The sequence below is a fragment of the Rhinolophus hipposideros genome, assembly GCF_964194185.1.
Source record: "Rhinolophus hipposideros genome assembly, chromosome: 8".
Lineage (NCBI taxonomy): Eukaryota > Metazoa > Chordata > Mammalia > Chiroptera > Rhinolophidae > Rhinolophus > Rhinolophus hipposideros.
Genome location: NC_138054.1, coordinates 79,156,573 through 79,174,558, shown reverse-complemented (window position 1 = coordinate 79,174,558; position 17,986 = coordinate 79,156,573). Strand labels below are relative to the sequence as shown.

The 17,986-nt window shown below is 52.6% G+C and overlaps 1 protein-coding gene across 2 annotated transcripts in view; it reads left to right on the top strand.

Moving 5' to 3' along the window:
• Positions 1–17,610, top strand: part of GRHL3 (grainyhead like transcription factor 3) — a gene marked incomplete at both ends in the record, with an annotated part of 31,177 nt that extends 13,567 nt beyond the window's left edge. For both annotated transcript variants that reach the window (XM_081056474.1, XM_081056473.1), the window contains 13 exons: positions 569–914; positions 1,169–1,242; positions 1,724–1,877; positions 2,101–2,212; positions 3,638–3,732; positions 5,939–6,097; positions 6,611–6,689; positions 6,817–6,950; positions 8,622–8,656; positions 9,891–9,979; positions 10,771–10,856; positions 13,341–13,405; positions 17,496–17,610. In XM_081056474.1, the coding sequence (XP_080912600.1) occupies positions 569–914; positions 1,169–1,242; positions 1,724–1,877; positions 2,101–2,212; positions 3,638–3,732; positions 5,939–6,097; positions 6,611–6,689; positions 6,817–6,950; positions 8,622–8,656; positions 9,891–9,979; positions 10,771–10,856; positions 13,341–13,405; positions 17,496–17,610 (1,543 nt within the window). The remainder of the gene's footprint in view (positions 1–568; positions 915–1,168; positions 1,243–1,723; positions 1,878–2,100; positions 2,213–3,637; positions 3,733–5,938; positions 6,098–6,610; positions 6,690–6,816; positions 6,951–8,621; positions 8,657–9,890; positions 9,980–10,770; positions 10,857–13,340; positions 13,406–17,495) is intronic.
• Positions 17,611–17,986: the final 376 nt, after the last annotated feature.

Below are 17,986 nucleotides of genomic sequence, written 5' to 3'. Positions count from 1 at the left end.
CAGGAACAGGGGCTTTGGTGCATGGGGACTTTTCTCAAAATGAACTTTTTAAAATGTTGGTAGCCTTCTGATTTATCAAAGTAATACCTTCTTGTTATGAAATATTCGAAGCCTATAGAAATGTAAAAAGTAAAAGTTTCCTGTAATCCTACTCCTCTGCCCCCCTAGAAGTTTGGGGTGTATCCTTCCAGACTTTTTTCTCAACATCTATTATCTGTACTTACACTCCCGCACACACACCTGAGGGATGACGCGATGCAGTTGTTTTAAAGTAGGGATATTTGACTCTGGCTAAGAAATAAATAAACTTTCAGTTTTTAAAATTACCAAGTACTGTAATGGATAAAGCAACCCTGAGCCTATACTTGGTTCCATTTTTGACACCCTGATCATTCCTGTGACAAATGGGCCTGCTCCAGCGTCTTGCTTCATGAGAGGGCCTAACGATTACATCACATTAAAGAAGGTCAGTGTGCCAGTATGAGGGTCTCTTTCTAATCCAGCTAAGGGCCCCCCACCCCCTCAGAGAGAAGAGGTGCACTCACTTAGCCCTCCTCTCTTTCCCCAGGTACTACCATGGCATGGAATATGAAATGGACCTCACCCCCCTTGAAAGTCCCACGCACCTCATGAAATTCCTGACAGAGAACGTGTCTGGAACCCCAGAGTACCCAGATGTGCTCAAGAAGAATAATCTGATGAGCTTGGAGGGTGCCGTGCCCTCCCCGGGCAAGGCAGCTCCCCTCCCCACAGGCCCCAGCAAGCTGGAAGCTGGGTCTGTGGACAGCTACCTGCTGCCCACCAGTGATGTGTATGATAACGGCTCCCTCAACTCCTTGTTTGAGAGCATTCATGGAGTGCCACCCACACAGCGCTGGCAGCCAGACAGCACCTTCAAAGATGACCCACAGGAGGTGAGGGCCCACCCCTGTTCCCCTCATAATATCCCCAGATATGTGCATGCATGTGCAGAAGGAGAAAAGACAGTGAGGAGGTCAGAGCTTTGGAATCCTAAGGAGAGAATCTTAGAGCTGAGGTAGGACTGCCATGTACTATTGTCCAGGTTGTGCACTGCACAATCAGCACAGCTGTGTATACCAACCCTAGGCTGAGGCCCCAGCAGCCTACACATGGTCATTTATTCTCTTTGGATTGTGTTTCTCTGCAGTCGCTGCTCTTCTCAGATATCCTGAAAACGTCACCAGAACCTCCATGTTCAGAGGACTATCCCTGCCCCAAGAGGTAACTCAGCCCCTGTGAACCCTTGACCACCCGGGCAGTGGGCGGGGGGCTGTAGACAGAGACTCACACTGTTCCTAGAGCAGGCCTAATAAATGAATGAAAAGAGGGGAATGAAGACATATAAAAGGAAAGACACAAAAAGAATGATTTCCACATCCGTTTCCGGGGCTGTGATAGGGAGCTCAGGTCGCAGAACCGTTAAAAAACTAAGGTTCTGTTGCCCCTGGTTTCCCATGTGGTTTTGTCATCCCTTAGAGGTCTCTCTAGTTTCCATTATTTATTACTCAGCAGGATTGTTGCTCAACAAAGCCATTAAATAGAACCCCAAATGTGGAAACTGAAGCCCAGGGAAGTAAGTACAGTGATTTACCAAGGTCATAGAGCAAATCCACAGCAGAGCTTCAGGCTTCCTGCCCCACTGCCCTTTGGGATACTTTTGCCTGGAAGCACAACCTCACTGTCCTCTCCCTCTTCCCTGCAGTGACTTTGAGTACACGTTGGGCTCCCCCAAAGCCATCCACATCAAGTCGGGCGAGTCGCCCATGGCCTACCTCAACAAGGGCCAGTTCTACCCCGTCACCCTGCGGACCCCAGCAGGCGGCAAAGGCCTTGCCTTATCCTCCAACAAAGTCAAGGTGCGTTGGCCCTGCAGCAGCTTGGGACGGGGGTGGGATGGTCAGGCTAGCCCTGCCTGCCAGGGGCCCAGGGAGGGGGTGCTGTTGGATAACTGTCCATTGCCACGGAGTGGGGAAAGCTGAGGCAAAAGGACAGGGCCACTGGGCCCACGCTTAGGGAAGGGACCTGGACAGTGTGGGCTTTTCCCAAGACTGGGGGTCACAGAGATCGCTGTGCTTACAGAGTGTGGTGATGGTTGTCTTCGACAATGAGAAGGTCCCGGTAGAGCAGCTGCGGTTCTGGAAACACTGGCATTCCCGGCAACCCACTGCCAAGCAGCGGGTCATCGATGTGGGTGAGAGCCCGCCCAAGCCCCCCCCCCCGTCTCTCTCTCTCTCCCTCTGTCTCTATCTCTCTATCTCTCTCTCTCTCTCACACACACACACACACACACCCCTCAGACCTGTCTTGATGTGCCCCTCTTCCCCAGCCCCCTCTGTCCTCTGCAGGATTTAGTTCTGACCTCAGCTGCCTGCCTGGCCCCACCCCCTCCCGTCTCCAGGTCAAATACTAGGTATTTGCAAGGATTTGCATCTGTTGTCTGGAAGCAGTAGCCTCTTTTCTGTGTTGCTTTGGGATAAACAGGGCCTTGGGGGTCCCAGCTGTGTCAGATAAATAGGCCCCTGGGATACTGGCCTGCTTGACCCCATCAGGGGGCATAACGGCCTGAGACACAGGTGCAGAAGAGAACAGTGCAGGCTCCTGGTGATTTGGAGGGCTTGAGCCATAGTGCTGGCCAATTCTGCTTTGGGAGCTGGCACTGCGGGTTCTGTCAGTAGGTAGGGGGCAGGGGGAAGGCCCTCTGTGTGTGCCGCCTTGTCCCTGTCCCAGGTCCCGAGATGGGTAGGAGGCACAGACCAGCCATGCTCAGGTGTCCAGGTTCTGGCTCCATCACTCTCTGATGTGTGGCCTGTGTCACCTCCCCTTTCTGAGCCTCAGTTTCTTCCTTTGTCAAATGGAACGAGGCCAGCTGCCCTACCTGTCTACGGTGCAGTTTCTGCCTGGGAGCAATGTATCTTGGAGAACATGATACAAATAGGGACAATTCAGTGATTTATCTGAGAGGCCAGAAAGCAGAGTGGTTAGGCGCCTGGGTTCAGGAGCCAGACAAAGCTGAGCTCCACTCCTTGTTCTGCCTTTTATTAGCTGTGTGACCCTGGGTGAGGGACCAAACTTCTCTGAGTTTCATTTTCTTCATGTGTAAGCTGAATATTCATAGCATCATTGTTTGTGAGGACTAAATAGGGGCTTGCCATATTGTGTGTGTGCCCAAATGGTGGTAGTACGACCATTTGTTCAGTATTAGTAGTTAGGTATTAGTTCAATAGTTTAGTATTAGTCGTACTGGTACCACCACTTGTACTACTGCTATTAACCAACCACTGTTACTGCTGCTACTGCTTTCTCTGGGAGATCTCCTAAATCACAATCCCAGTGTAAAGGGTAATCTCCACCCCAAAACAATGAAGGCCCTCGTCAAGTTGTCAAGGTTAGAGATTCCCTCTGGGTTTTGGGAAAATCTGCTTCCTAGGCTGGACCTGTTTTCCCGCCTGTAACCCAGGACACAATAACCAGTTTCCTCCCTGCATTGAAGCATGGTTCTTGGGGAAAAGGATGCAAGTCCCTGCCAATAAAGGGGATGAGTTCCTAAATGCCTCCTCCCTGCGATGTCCCCAAATCTCTTCCCTCCTGACTCTCCTCTGGTCTCCTGTGGTTTCAGCTGACTGCAAAGAAAATTTCAACACCGTGCAACACATTGAGGAGGTGGCCTATAACGCCCTGTCCTTCGTGTGGAATGTCAACGAGGAGGCCAAGGTCAGCGCTGGGGCCCAGGATGGGGCTGGGCCACCTGAAGTCCCCATCCTGGGGAAAGGGCTCGCCTGCACCTAGGGGTGTGGCAGCTGCTCTGATGAGGGCACCAATGGAAGAGGCGGGATAGAGGGTGGTGGAGAAGCACAGGCACTGAAGCTGGAAATGCTGGGCCCACATCCCAGCTGTATGACCTAGGACCAGTGTCCTGGCTGTAAAGTTGGGGTGTAATCATAGCACCAACTGTAACGTTAATGTGAGGATCAAGTGAGATAAGTAAAAGGTAGCACACAGCCTGGCATATAAGTAGTGGCTGTTGTTATTAATCCAATCCACCCATTTACCAGATAGGGAAACTGAGCCATATGCAAGGTCACACTGCAAGGCACTGATGACACCAGGTTTCCTGACTTGCAGGCCCATGCAGAGTGCTGCAGGAGAAATGCTTTGGGGTCTGGTAGATGAGGGCTGAAATCCCAGTTACTTCATTTCTTGAGCCCATAGGAAGGGAACAGTAATCTGCCTCTGAGGGTTGTGAAGATTCCACGAGATCATGCATGTCTAAGAGATGGGCACAGTGCCAGACCCATTAGGGAGGTCTGAGAAATGGAGCCTCTGATTTTTGTTCATACTAGCAATTAAGCCATTTAGTGCTTACGGCCAGCCTCGAACTCGCCGTGTGCTTCTGGGCCTCTCTGTCTTGGTTTTCTGTTTGGACAGCTGGCATCATGGAAAGGGCACTAGTCTGAGAGCTAGGGGCTAGGTGACCTTGGGCCTGTCCCTTCCCCTCCCTGGGCCAGGTTTGCCCCTTCAGACCAGGGTTGGGTCCCGCGATGGCAAGGGCAGGTCTGGCAGGACAGGCTGGGGAGCTAATTCCTGTCTCCCTGCCTGCCTCATGGGGTGGTCCAGCTGGGCTGGAGAAAATGGAAGTGAGGGGCTCTGAAAACACAAAGGGAGGGATTATTATTATTCAAACAGATGCCAGGGGCTGGAGGGGGAGCTGGGGCCTCCAGTTCGCGGAGGTGGGGAAAGAGTTTCGTGGGAAGGGAGAGGTGGGTTTCGGTTGGGATTTTCTCACAGCCTCTTAAGCCCCCAGGCTTGGGTCTTTCTCAGGTGTGAGCTGGGTCTGGACTGCAATAGGGCTGAGCTGGCTAAGGGGGAGGTATGTCTGGCATGTACTGGGGCCCCCACGGCCAGCTGGGAAGGTAGAGGGTCTGCTAAGGCATCACACCCCACCCCCACTGTTCAGGTCAGGGTCATTTCCAAGGGAAATGTCCCAAAGAACAGGGGCTGGTCGGGAGTGGGATCTGGTCCTGGTACCCCACGGAGGAGTCAGCAGGTAGACAGTCACCAGGGGAGCTTGCCAGGGAATGCCCAGCTAAGACTGACCCCAGGCTGCCCTCAGTCAAGTACAGGCTTTGGATTGAGACTCAAACCAGCAGTCACTACGTGCCCACTAGGTGATCCATGTACCTTCACAGCCACACGCAGTATGTTTAATTGTCCCCATTTTGCAAATAAGGAAACTGAGGCCTCCGTAAGGTTAAAGCATTTGTCCAAAGCCACATGGCTAGTGAGAAGCAGAGCCTAGCTTCCCACCCCAGGTCTAGGTGGCCCCATTTCCAGGCTAATTCCACTATGCCACCCTGCCTGACTCCCTCTGGAAATGTCAGCAAGTCACATCCCTGCTCAGAGCCTCCATTTCTTCAGCTGGTCCAGCAATGGCTGGAGCTGGTGTTTGGGGTGCAGAGGGGCAGTGTCTCACCCTCTATGGCCCAAGCCCAAGCCCAGCAGGAAAGTGGTCTTCTGAAGCTAGCAGAGGGGTGGGGAGCGGGGGAGGATGGCCCCTCTCTGCTTCCTGGCTCTGAGTTGCAGAAAAACGAAGCTCTGGATTTTAAGTCCCTAAGGGACCTTTAATCTCCCTCCAGGGCCTTGATCCTTTGGGCAGCCCTTGGCAATCTAGTGGGAGCCGCATCGTCCACTGGTGAAGACCTGGGCTCATAGCCTGGCTTCCCCGCACATTCCCTGTGTGGCCACCTCTCTGAGCATCAGTTTCCCTTTCCATCAAAGAGAGGGACATCTACCTCCCAGGGCGGTGTGAGGATTCAGGGCGCTCGCCAGGCACGCAGTAGGCTCCACAAGCAGGTTGCTGTGGGATGCAGGGCAGGAGACCTGGGCAGTCTATTTATCCAGCTCCCCCGTCTGTCCTCAGGTCTTCATTGGTGTCAACTGCCTCAGCACAGACTTCTCCTCACAGAAGGGGGTGAAAGGGGTCCCACTGAACCTGCAGATTGACACCTATGACTGCGGCTCCGTCACGGAGCGCCTAGTACACCGCGCCGTCTGCCAGATAAAGATCTTCTGTGACAAGGTGACAAACGGACAGACAGAGAGACAGACCCTGTGCTGCGTCTGGGGAGGGAGGAGGTCCAGTCCCCACCCTGCATTCTTACCAGCCACTCTGGGTGTGTCTGTCTCTCTGTACTTATTCTCTGAATGTCTCTCTGTCTCTGTGTGCCTGTCATGCGTCTATCTTGATCCCTCTACGGACACCTTCCTACCTTCCTGTGTCTGCATTCCTATCTTGTCTCTTTCTCTTTCTGAAGATCTCTACAAATACCTCTCCATGTCTCTCTTTTTTACGTTTCTCTTTCTTCTCCTTGTGTCCCTCTGACTCCACTTCTCCTCTCGCTTTCCCTCTCCCTCACCCTCTCTCTCTCTCTCTCCTGACCTCTGGCTGGGCTGTCCAAGTTCTGTTACCTTCCCATTTCCTGGTCTCACTCTGGGAAGAAAGCAGCACCAGAAGTCTGGCTCATGTTTAGGATGCAAAGCAGCCAGCCCCTCCCAAGACCCTTGGTGACCCCCTTCCCATTCTACCTTGAAGGGAGCCGAGAGAAAGATGCGAGATGATGAGCGGAAGCAGTTCCGGAGGAAGGTCAAGTGCCCGGACTCCAGCAACAATGGTCAGTGGGGATGGGTCGGGCACTGGACTGGGCTGAGTTGGGGTGGAGGTGAAAGAAGACTAGAGGGCAGGGCTGGGGGGCATGAATGAAGGGATCTCAGGTCACAATGCCTCCCTTTTCCCATCAGGCATCAAGGGCTGCCTGCTGTCTGGCTTCAGAGGCAATGAGACCACCTATCTGCGGCCCGAGGCTGACCTGGAGACCCCGCCAGTGCTCTTCATTCCCAATGTTCACTTCTCTGGCCTGCAGCGTCCTGGAGGGGTGAGGAACTTGGATTGAGAGAGGGTCTTAGCTGCGGGGAGGGGCCTGCCTTAGCACAGACCTATGGGGAGCTACCTGCCCCTTAGCCAATCCAGGCCCATTTAGATGTTTATAGGTCGTATTTTTTTTTTTTCTTTTTACATCAAAACGAAAATACCTTTATTGAATCCCAGGGAATTTAGAAATGTATAAAAATGGTCACCTAACTTCAGTGAATTTTCTACTCAAGAGAAGAATGTTCATGAGGAAATGGACTTTACAGAGATCCAAGTGTTCGTGCGTGGCGCATACACAGAGGCGGTTTCTAGTACCTGAGCCCCAGATTAGATTGGGCCTCCTCAAAGATTTGTGGGCACTCGCTGTGCAGCCGGCTCTGGGTGCAGCACTTTCCACTCATCGTCTCTTCTGACCCTCCCTACATTCCTATGAACTTGAGGCTATTGTTCTCCCTGGATTTGTGGGGTGGAAATTGAGGCACAGATACCTCCCCAAAGTCCACAGGAAGTGGCAGAGCCAGACCCAGGCAGCCTGTCTTCAGAAACGGAGCCCTTTACCACCAGCTACTCCACCTCTCAAGCCGGGAGCCATTGACTGAGGAGCTTGGGCAGGCCGGGCGCGCTAGGCCCTTTACTGCACTGCATGCTTTCCCCTCACAGCCATCCTTTGAGGCAGAGACTGGTTATCTGCATTTTCCAGGCAAGGTCACATAACAAGTCAATGGCAGAATCAAGATCCTAGAGCCCGTCTACTAGTCTGCTTCCATGTTAAACAATTTGACCATTTCCTTCCATCGAGGTCATAGCTCACCACTGTGTAGGTGGAAATGTTTGCAGAAACAGCCTTTGGTATACAAGATGGAGCTAGAAGAGCAGCCGATACTGATGTCACCTGTGACACACATTTAAAGCCCTTTCCATGGCAGCTGTCTTCCATCACTGCCCCAGAAGCCCAGGAGCCTGCATTAACTCACACTTTTTCCTCAACCAGAGGCTTCAAGTCGGGAGATGACCTCTTAGGATTAAGGTCCCTGGCCAAGTTGACAGCTGATTCGGGGTGGGGATGGGGTGGCGGGAGAGACACCAGTCTTTCCACATGTGAGCTGTGGAGGGGGACACCCCGGGAAGTGGCAAGAGGGGAGAACCCGAGTCTGGAGTCTGCTTCCTGTTGGGCTCCTGCTGGGTGTGTTACCCCAGGCCCTCTCTGAGCCTCAGTGTCTTATCTTGTGGGCCTGGTGAAGACTGCACCAGACAGCAAGTGCCAGGCACACAGGCGGGTCGAGAAGAATGCCTGTTCCCCTCACCTCCTCTGCCTCAGCTCGGACACCTAGTCACCAGCTGCAGGGCAGTGCGTCGTGCCAGCCCTTTTGGGCATGCTGGAGTTCAGGTGGGACTCGCTGTTCCCGCCAACATTTCTCTAGCATCACCTGTGTGTCACTGAGTCCTTAATTCATCCAAGTTGGGCAGGATGCTTCCTTTCACTCAAGACCTCAGTTCACTTTAATGGTTCTTATCTGAGCAGAACAGGCTGAAAGGCATTGAAACTGCAGCCCACCCCACCCCCCGGAACCCCTACCTGCTCACCAAAATTTGTCCCTCTCAGAAAGCCTCCAACAGCGGAGGGCTCTCTCATCTTCCAGCACGTGATAGAAAATGTCTTTTCTCTTCATTGCAGGTAGTGTCCTCAGCGGGACATGGCAGTTCCAACAGGTACGGGGAGAAGCAGCCCAGGGCCTCACCACCCTGCCTTCTCTACCCTCCTTCACTACCTGCCCTTCCCTCTGCTGCCCCCCAAGCTGACGGCTGGGCCCAGAGGGTGCAGCCTGAGACGCTGACCCCCACCCCCAACCTAGATTCATGCTCCTTTCGCACTGAAACTGCCTGGGTTTTTATGGGTTTGTTTTATGTGAAAAGTTGGCGAATCTCTGGCGAGACATCTGCTTGTAAAAAGGGAAAGAAAAAGCCTCGGAGATGGTGGTGCAGATTTGGAGAGTGAGGACTTAGGGGGATCACAGCCCCTCCTCCCCTTACCCCCAACACACACTCCCCAAGCGCCAAGAAGCATGGGAAGGGACCAGGGCCCCTTAGCCCTTCAGTCTAGCAAGGGCCTCCATGGTCCTGCCTTTCTCAGCCACAGTCCCTTCACGTTACTCAGGGTCAGCCTAGAAAACTGTCAGATGAGGAAAATGGCCTCGTGGGGGTGAGACAGCTAAGAGAGGGCGGAATTTAAATGGAATCTTTGTAAGTGGGAAAGCACTTTATAAAGATCACTTGTTGTTGATATCAGTCTCTTCCTTATAAACGAGATACTTCTCATAAGGTGCTTTCACACCAAATTATGTCATTTATCCCCTCACAGCAGCCCCAGCTGGTCAGGTGAACAGGGGTTATTGGTCTACTTATGGATGAGGAAACTGAGGCTTAGAGAAGTGACGTGACTTACCCAAGGTCACAGCTATTGAGTAGCAGAGGCAGGCTGGAACCTTAGTCTGTCTTACTCCAAATCTGACAACCCTCCCTCCTAGTCACTGACTCACATCCTACCTGATTCTTTCAAAGAAGAATAATATTGAAACAGCAATAGACCACATTTATCGAGGCCCTACTGTGTGACACGCACTATTCTAAAAGCAGTATGTGTTATCTCCTTCAGCCTCACAACTTTATGAAGTGTTGTTATTACTTTGTCACCCCATTTTATAGATGGGGACCCTGAGAGGCGAAGAGACTCACTTCGAGTCACCCAGCTAGTGAGTGACAGGGCTGAGATTTGAACCCAGGCAGTCCAACTCCAGAACATGCTACTCTAACCACTTTCCCACTGCTTTGTGCCTATTCTCATGGGGTTTTCTTCACCTCTGGGGCCCCTGGAGGACCAGCAGGATCCTTCGGACTCTGAGATTCCCCTGGGTTCCTGATGAGTCCCTCTCTGTCATCCCCACAGGCTGCCTCTGAAACGCACCTGCTTGCCCTTCGCTGATGAGTTCGAGCCTCTGCCCTCCAAACAGGCCAAGGAAGACGATCTTCAGAGAGGTAGCCTCCCATCAGTTTTGTTGTCCGGGCCCACCCCCAGCCTCTAGCCCCCCATAAGGCCTTCCCCAAAGCCTCAAACACCACTCCTGGCCCAGGCAGCACCCACCCCAGTGCCTGCTCTGTGCCTCAGAGCTGGGGTTGGACCAAGACTTGAGGGTGGGGATGGGAGTAAAGAGGGTACCCAGAGTACTTGGAGAATCATGGAGCTGGTTGGGCATTGTGGAGCAGCTGATAAAGGCAATAGGCTGGTTATGTTGGGCAAGGCTCCCCACTTTCTCTGATGGGGGTAGGAGTCGGGTGGGGTTTCCATAGCTGGCTTTCTGGCTTGGACACTCTAGCTGACTATGAGGGAAACACTGACCAGCAGCTAAGATCCAAAGTTTGCAGCAACCTTGATCTGAGCCTGGCACTGCACTGCACGTGGTGTTTCCAAATGTCACGTCACTAATTCCCACGGCAACTCTGTGAAAGGGGGTGGGGCTGTCTCCATTTTCCGTTTGGATAAAATGAGGCTCAGTGATGTTAAAACAACTTCAAAGTCACACAGCTGACAGGTGGGAGAGCGGGGCTTCACACCCGCCAGGGTCCGCTCAGCCTGAGCAAGTGCGTGGGATCTGCAGAGCCGTAGAGCGCTTCCCAGCTGGGTACAGAGACCCCCGGCAAGGGTTTGCCCTTTCTGCAGAGATCATCCTTACGTGAAGAACACTTTTTAAGATTCCCCCATCCCCTGCCGTATTCCCTGGCTCGCTTAGCCTCCTCTTCCCACTAAAATTCACCCTTTCGTTTCTCAGTTCTGTTGTACGTGCGGAGGGAGACCGAGGAGGTGTTTGACGCCCTCATGCTGAAGACCCCGGACCTGAAGGGGCTACGGAATGCGGTAAGAGGCCTTGTGGACCTCCCCTTGCCCTAGCCAGACCCCCTCTCTTGCGCTCCTGGGCACACCATTCTTCACTCTTCACCACACAGTTCTGATTTCCCACAGGAAGGCGCTGGGAAGGAATATACTGGAACCTTGATGTCGTGGTGGCCCACCTGTCCAACCCCATGGGGGGCGGGGGGCTGCAGGCTGGCTGGTGGGGGTGTGTCTCTGTGATGTTATCTCCCAGCCAGAATCCTGGCTCCACCCTGAGAGTCGCATACATCATAAATCCTCCTTAATCTGATGGCTGCTGTCTGACAGGCCAGAGCTTTTTGTTGGCTTTGCAAACCTGTTTCTATTTTAATGGGAATGAAACCCAAAAAGGCCAGGCCCTAGAGATACTCTTTTTTCTTTCTCAGGCGGCCTCATTCCTGTAGCTTATAGTTGGCTGGGAGGGTGCTGGCCCGGGAGGCTGAAGGTAGTGTCTGGGCAAGGAGACCTCCCCAACCCCTCAAACACCAGAGAGCTGGTGAAACAGCCCGGAACAAAGCCCACAGCAGCTTTGTGGCTCAGCTAAAAGCTACGCAAACACAGCCTCACCAGGGCTGCCTGCGCTGTGCTAAACGGCCGAACCACCCAGAAAAGCCATGTGGTTCCAAGATCTTGGGCTGGGGAAGGGAGAAATAAATCACATCCTAACATTATCTACTTTTTAAAGACCCACTAAGTGCCAGGCATTTTGTCAGGCATGCTGCATTTGCCAGCTCACCATATTTTCTTAACAGCCCTGAAAAGTGGGTACTATTATTATCTCCTCATTTCCCAGGAGGAAACAGCCTCCCAGAGGTCGGGTGACTTGCCAAAGTTACTAGGAGTGACAGAGCTGGGATTCCAGCCCAAGTTCGCTCCACTCTGCTATGCTCTCCTGTTCTCTTTACATATCATCAGCCCTGCTTGGCACCAGCCCCAGGAAGTTGGGCTCCCAGAAGGTCATTAATGTCATCTGAATATAGACTCAGAATCTTTGGGTTAGAGAGTACCTTAAAGGGTCAGCTCCCCATGTGGTGCTTGAGCTCTTTCCCCAGTAGCTCTTCCCAGTGGGTACCCACTCCTGACTTGTATACTTCCAGGGATGGAGAGCTCATTACCTAATGGGGCAGCCTATGCTGGCCTCATGCAACTTATGATTAGAAAGTTCCTATGTTCTTGGTTCAATTGACTTGAGATTTTCCTGGTAGCTTCCAGTCACGTCACCATTAAGATAAATAAGAACTTTTCTTGCCTAGAGGGATCTCTGTCAAAGCAGAGAATAACAGAGGAGCTGAACTTGATCCTTGTCCTAATAGGCCCAGAAAGGACAACCTCAGCCTAAAGCCCTTGGCCTGAGGTTTGCTGCTGCTTCAAGGCAGTCAATAATAAAGTAAACCACGACATTTGCCTGAGCTCTCACCAGGGGCCAGGCACTGGGCCGGGCCCTTTACATAAATCATCTCAATTCATGTGCAGAACCACCTGTTGTACATCCCCTTATTATGCCCATTTTACAAATGAGGAAACTGAGGCTCAGCAGAGTAAGGTGACTTGTTCAGAGTTCTGCAACTCTAGGTGTTGGAACAGGGACCAGACCAGTTCTGTCTGCCCCAGAGGAAACTTCAGGGGTCCTGGGGAGAAATGGCTGACTCTGGCTGTCTGAGTGCAGGCAGGTGACTCACAGTTCGCTGTACTTTCCTCATCTGTAGAATTAGCTCCAGCATTCTGGGATGTGATGGGGGCAGGAAACTGGCTTCTAGGTGAGGCCTCGGGCATGTGCCTTATCTTCTTCAAGTTCAGCATCCACACCTATCAAATTCAGTTAATTCCTGCTGGAAGGGGGAAATGTTTGGGTCACACACATCCCCCTCCCAGCCCACCTCCGCCACAAAAAGGCAAGAGAGTCCCTACAGCTCCACTTATAAAATAATAACAATGGCCATTTCTTGACCATTTATTAAGTACATAGCAGGAACTGTCCTGTTTCCTGTGGACCAGCTCATTTAATTGTTCCAGTTCACTTCATTGTCACCGTCTCCACGAGTAGTTAGCTCAAAGTCGGCCCACTGGTGAAAGGGAAGCCCTTCGCCCTGGAACCATCCAAATGCCTGAGGATGGGCAGGAGTAGAGGGAAGTAGTGATGCCTCTGGGATAATTTATAGCTATGCTGTTTGTCAAGAGTTTGTGGTGATGTGGGAAGGCTTATGACATACAATGGTAAGTAAAACTATGTGACATATTAAAAATATCTATATACTTGGCCAAATGACAGGAAGGAATCCACCCAGATGTTACTGGTGTTTATCTCTGGGAAACAGGATTATGGGTGACTGTCATTTTCTTCTCTGTATCTTTCCACACTGTGGATAGATTTTACTTTTCTAATTGGGAAGTTACACGTCATGGTAGAAAAGACTGGTATATACATACGGTTTGGCAGCAGACAATGAATCGCCTGTTATTCTCTTCCAGATCTCTGAGAAGTATGGGTTTCCTGAAGAGAACATTTACAAAGTATACAAGAAATGCAAGCGGGGGTAAGTGCCCCGTAGAGCTCCGTCTCCCCATTCCCACTCTGCCCCTTCCCCTCTAAACTGTTAGCTCAGTGAGCTCCCAGCAGGTACGCTCTGGCTGGCAGAGGCCTTCTGCTCAGTGCTGAGCTGTGTTTGTACGTGTTTGTACTTTGGTTTCGTGGAGAGGATGAGGGGGTATGGTAGGTACGTGGAGAGCCCCCAGTCAGGCCAAGGTCATGTGCAGAGACCAGACATTCATCACTGTCGGGAAGGGAAAGACTGGGAGATAGGGGGAAGTGCAAGGCCATGTCAGAAGACACAGTTTCAAGTCCCAAGTCCACTGGGTAATCAAGTCGTTTGATTATGATGATGATGGTGGTAATGACTACCATTCACTTGACCGCCTACTGTGTGCCATATACTATGTTAAACATATCTCATTTAACCCTCACAGCCACACAGGTAGATACCATTACCTACACTTCATAGATAGGGAAACTGAGGCTCTGAAGTGATAAACAGCATTCAGGGCCAGGCGCAGCGGAGCAAAGGTTCGGAGGCAGAAGGGCCCAATAGCATTGCTACCTGCTGAGTCAGGGGGCCCAGAAGGCCGTGGCTGGCCATGCCATGGGACAGGAGCTGTGCTGGGGCGTGGTTTTGAGGGAGTCCCACTGGGCATGCTCCAGCCTCCTCTACCTTCAGGTCTGCATGAGGCAGGGGGAAGAGTAAAGCTTTACCCTCTGAAGGCCTGGCAGTGCCTGCCACCGACCGTGGGCTCCTGGGGACGTGCTAAGGACCGCAGCACGTTTTATTATCTGCCCGGGAGATTCCTCGGTGGTGGGGAGGTGGAGGGCCACATGGTGACTGCCCTCCTAGGTTTCGGTCCCCTGGTCAGAGCCAGTGAGCTGGGCCTCCATAGCCCTTACTAATTAGGTCACTTTACAGCCTAGCGTGGGGCCCCTGCCATTCCCTGCCCAGGTGACCCAGGACCAGGGCTCTGGGAACACTCCCAGCCCCCTGCCCACAGCTCTGCCCCGATCCTCCTGCCCGGGACAGTGTAACTGCAGCTACACTTACTGGCCGCCCCGCCCCTGGAAGGTGCTCAGGCTTTGCCCCCTGGCTCCTTTCTGTGGCCTTTCCTTTATATACTTTGCAAAGTGAAGCAGGTTTTGGACTCAAGCTGAGGCTCCTTCCAGTCAGGCCCAGGGGCAGCTTCCTTCCTCACAGGCCCAGCCTTACCTCCCTCCTGCCCTCCCTCCTCTGGTTCCCACTCAGCCTCCCATAGAAGGGCGGGGTGGGGGGAAGGTGTGCAGCCCTGCAACCCCTGGGAAAAGATCCATTTGGTTTTGGTTGTATGAGTATCTAGGGTTTTTTCTGGTTTTTTTTTTTTTTTTTTGCTTCCAAGTTTCGGTTTCAAACTGGGGCTCACACACTCTCAGGAGCAAAATCTAACTCACAGCAGAGGGCAGGCTCTGCTTTGCCCGGACAAGCCTAGCTCTTCTTCCCCTTCAGTGCCAGTGCCCACACCCCCTGGCTGCAGCCCCACCTGCTGTCAGCCTCCCTTGCAGATCCCACCACAGGCTGGGCTGAGGGGCTAGGAAATGCCTTTGTGTATGTTTTGGGGTGTGGGGAGGCAATGCATGCAAGGACGCCCCAGCCCCACTGGCTGAGTTACAAGTCTTTCCCTTAAGCCCAGCTAGCTATTTAAACCATAATTATAATAACTCCCGTGTGGGGCACTTCCTACATGCCAGGTGCTGGGCTAGCTAACTCCCAGGCATCGTCTCATTGACCCTTTGAGTTTGGTATGGTTATCTCAATTTCTACAGAGGAGGAAACTGAGGTTCTAAGTAGTCCCAGGCTCACAGTTAGTAACTGGCAGAAGGAATCCCGGACTGTCTAAAGCCTGTGCACATACCCACTATTTTATCTTGCCTCCTGCTGTTCCTCTAACCGCTAAGCCATGTGCAAATACAGGCTGTGGCCAGGCCAGCCCCATAGCCCAGGGCATCACTCAGAGGCACCCCACACCCCACCCACACCCCCAACCATGGAAACCTCAGACCTAGGATTGAGATGCCTAAATGAGAAGAGTCCCCAGAAAACCTCTTGGGAGAGGCCAGGCTCATTTGCCACCTCCCACAGAGGAAAAAGAAATTCTAGTCAGTGGCCTAGTTTATTTTCATTAGAACCCTCCCGAAGTCCTCTGCACAAAGGTAGATACAATCAGCTTTACAAGCACCACTGAATGCTTGAAAGATTAACAAATACATTGTTTTTGCTGGCAGCTGGCCAGGGGGTTCATGCGAACCAGGACAGAAGACAGCTAGAAGCTGGCAAGTGACAAGAGGCCCACATTCTGGGACAGCGGTTCCTGACAAGCCCCTGCCTCGAGGGCCCAGTTGTCCTTGACCTCTGAGGGGAAAGGGTCCATGGGCCTGTCTGGGATCCCTTGTGCACAGGCGTGCACCTGGGCCCACTGGGAGGCCCTGCCTGGGAGGGGGAGGGAGGCAGTCTTCAAGTTCATGCACGTAGGCACTTAAACACGGTGCCTGGCACCTAGACGCACCCAATAAATGCCACTGTATGGAACAAACAAAACCCCACGCTGACAAGGTGCCCCCCACTCTGCCCCAGCCTGGGTCTCCTGCAGCCCCAGGATAAAGATCCTTCCGTGCAATGAAGGAACTGCAAACAGGACCCGAGGAAGAGGAAGTGGGAGCCTATAATTAGACACTGGCAGTCAGCACTCCAGCCTCCGAGCCTGAGCCCAGACCTCCTTCCAGAAAGCAGCAGCTGCTTGGTGCTGCAGCAGAGACAGCTAAATGTGGACAGTAGTCTTTGGCTCACCGCTGTTTCCATTGCCTCTCCTGACCTAGGGATGGGGAGAGGGGACAAGGCTAGTACCTCCCCTGTGGAGTCCTCAGGAAAGCAGACACTACCTGCCGGAAGTGTGGTCTGGCGTTCTCACTCCACCACACACACACTCCTGCCCCACTTGAAGCAATCTTGCCCTCATCTGAACTCTCCCCCAGCCCTGAATTTTGCTTTCCTTGTATATGCCACTTCCTAACTTGTATTTACAGGTTTTTTGTTTTTTTTTTTTCATTTTTTTCCCTTCTAAAAAACAATGATACAGTGGAAAGACAAGTCTGGATTCAAATCCTAGCGCAGCCATCTATTACCTGTGTGACCCCAGTTAAATGACTTTACTTCTTTGAGATTCAGCTTCCCTACCTATGAACTAGAATAATAGGGTTATAATGATTTGTTCTCCCAGGCCCTACTAGACTGTAAACTCCTGGGGGACAGGATCTGGGATCTCTGTGTGGCCCCTAGGGTTTTTGACTGATGGGGCAGATGGATGAATGGATGGATGAAAATACTCAACTCCATTACAAAGGGAAAGCTGGCATGATCAGGTTGGGTCACATCTTCATGGGTCCTTCATCAGGGAAGCAGCTCCTAGAGGGGTGCCCTTTGGCATACACTCTGGCTTTGCCCCCCTGCAGAGGGCCACAGCCATGGTGGCTCCATCCTTCCCAGATTGGCCCACGTCCTTTCCTGAAGAGTGTGGGGAGAGAGAAGGCCAAGCTCCTCGGGTCTATTGTACCATCCCTGCAATTTCAGCTTCAGCCCTGAGTGGGCTGGGTGGCACCTGCCTCTGGCTGAGGCAGGCACACCTGAGTGACACATCGCAGTCTCCTATTGAACCCAAACCACACTGGTCCACCCACCACACCTCCTGCTTTTGAACTCACACTCTGTGCCTGAGTCCTCAGTCTGGCCTGGTGACTAAGGAGCACTGCGTCTCTCCCAAATCTCCATGTTAGTTGCTCAAAAGTGTCCACACTCATGTGTTCTAGAAGCAACCTGGCACAGTAGGTGGGCTTGATAACTGGCAGGCCTGGGTTTGAGTTGTGCCGTACCCTGTAAAGTGGGACAGTGAACAACCCCCTTGCAGGTCAGGGAAGGTCAGAGAGAAAGTCCGTGAGGCCCCTGAAATGGTGGAGGCACCTGGTAGGTAGTAACCATCGCTGTCATCCTTGTCCCTCAGAGGCCCTGAAAATGCGGGGCCGCCCCCAGTCTAGCCACACCTCCTCTTGTCTTCCAGAATCTTGGTCAACATGGACAACAACATCATTCAGCATTACAGCAACCACGTCGCCTTCCTTCTGGACATGGGGGAGCTTGACGGCAAGATTCAGATCACCCTTAAGGAGCTGTAAGCTCCCCCTGTGGTAAGCTCCGGGCAAGGAGCCAGCTGCAAAGTGGCCCCACGCCACACACAACCTCTCCTCATGCCTCAGTGCTGTTACTTGAATGCCTTCCCTGAGAGAAGAGGCCCTCGAGTCACAAACCCACAGATGTCAGGGCCAGGAAGGGACCTGGGAGATGTCCTGATCGGAACCCCTATTTCATGCTTGAATCCACTCTCTGGACTCCTGCCAGTGCCGGCCCAGCCAGAGACAGTGTCCTCTTGGTTAACATACCCAACAGACTGCTTCTTCCTCCAAAGCCTATTCTCTGCAGTCAGCCTTCAGGCTGCCTATCCAGCTGGTGGGGGCGGACCTGCTGTCCCGAAGCTGACTACTCCCCGGCTCC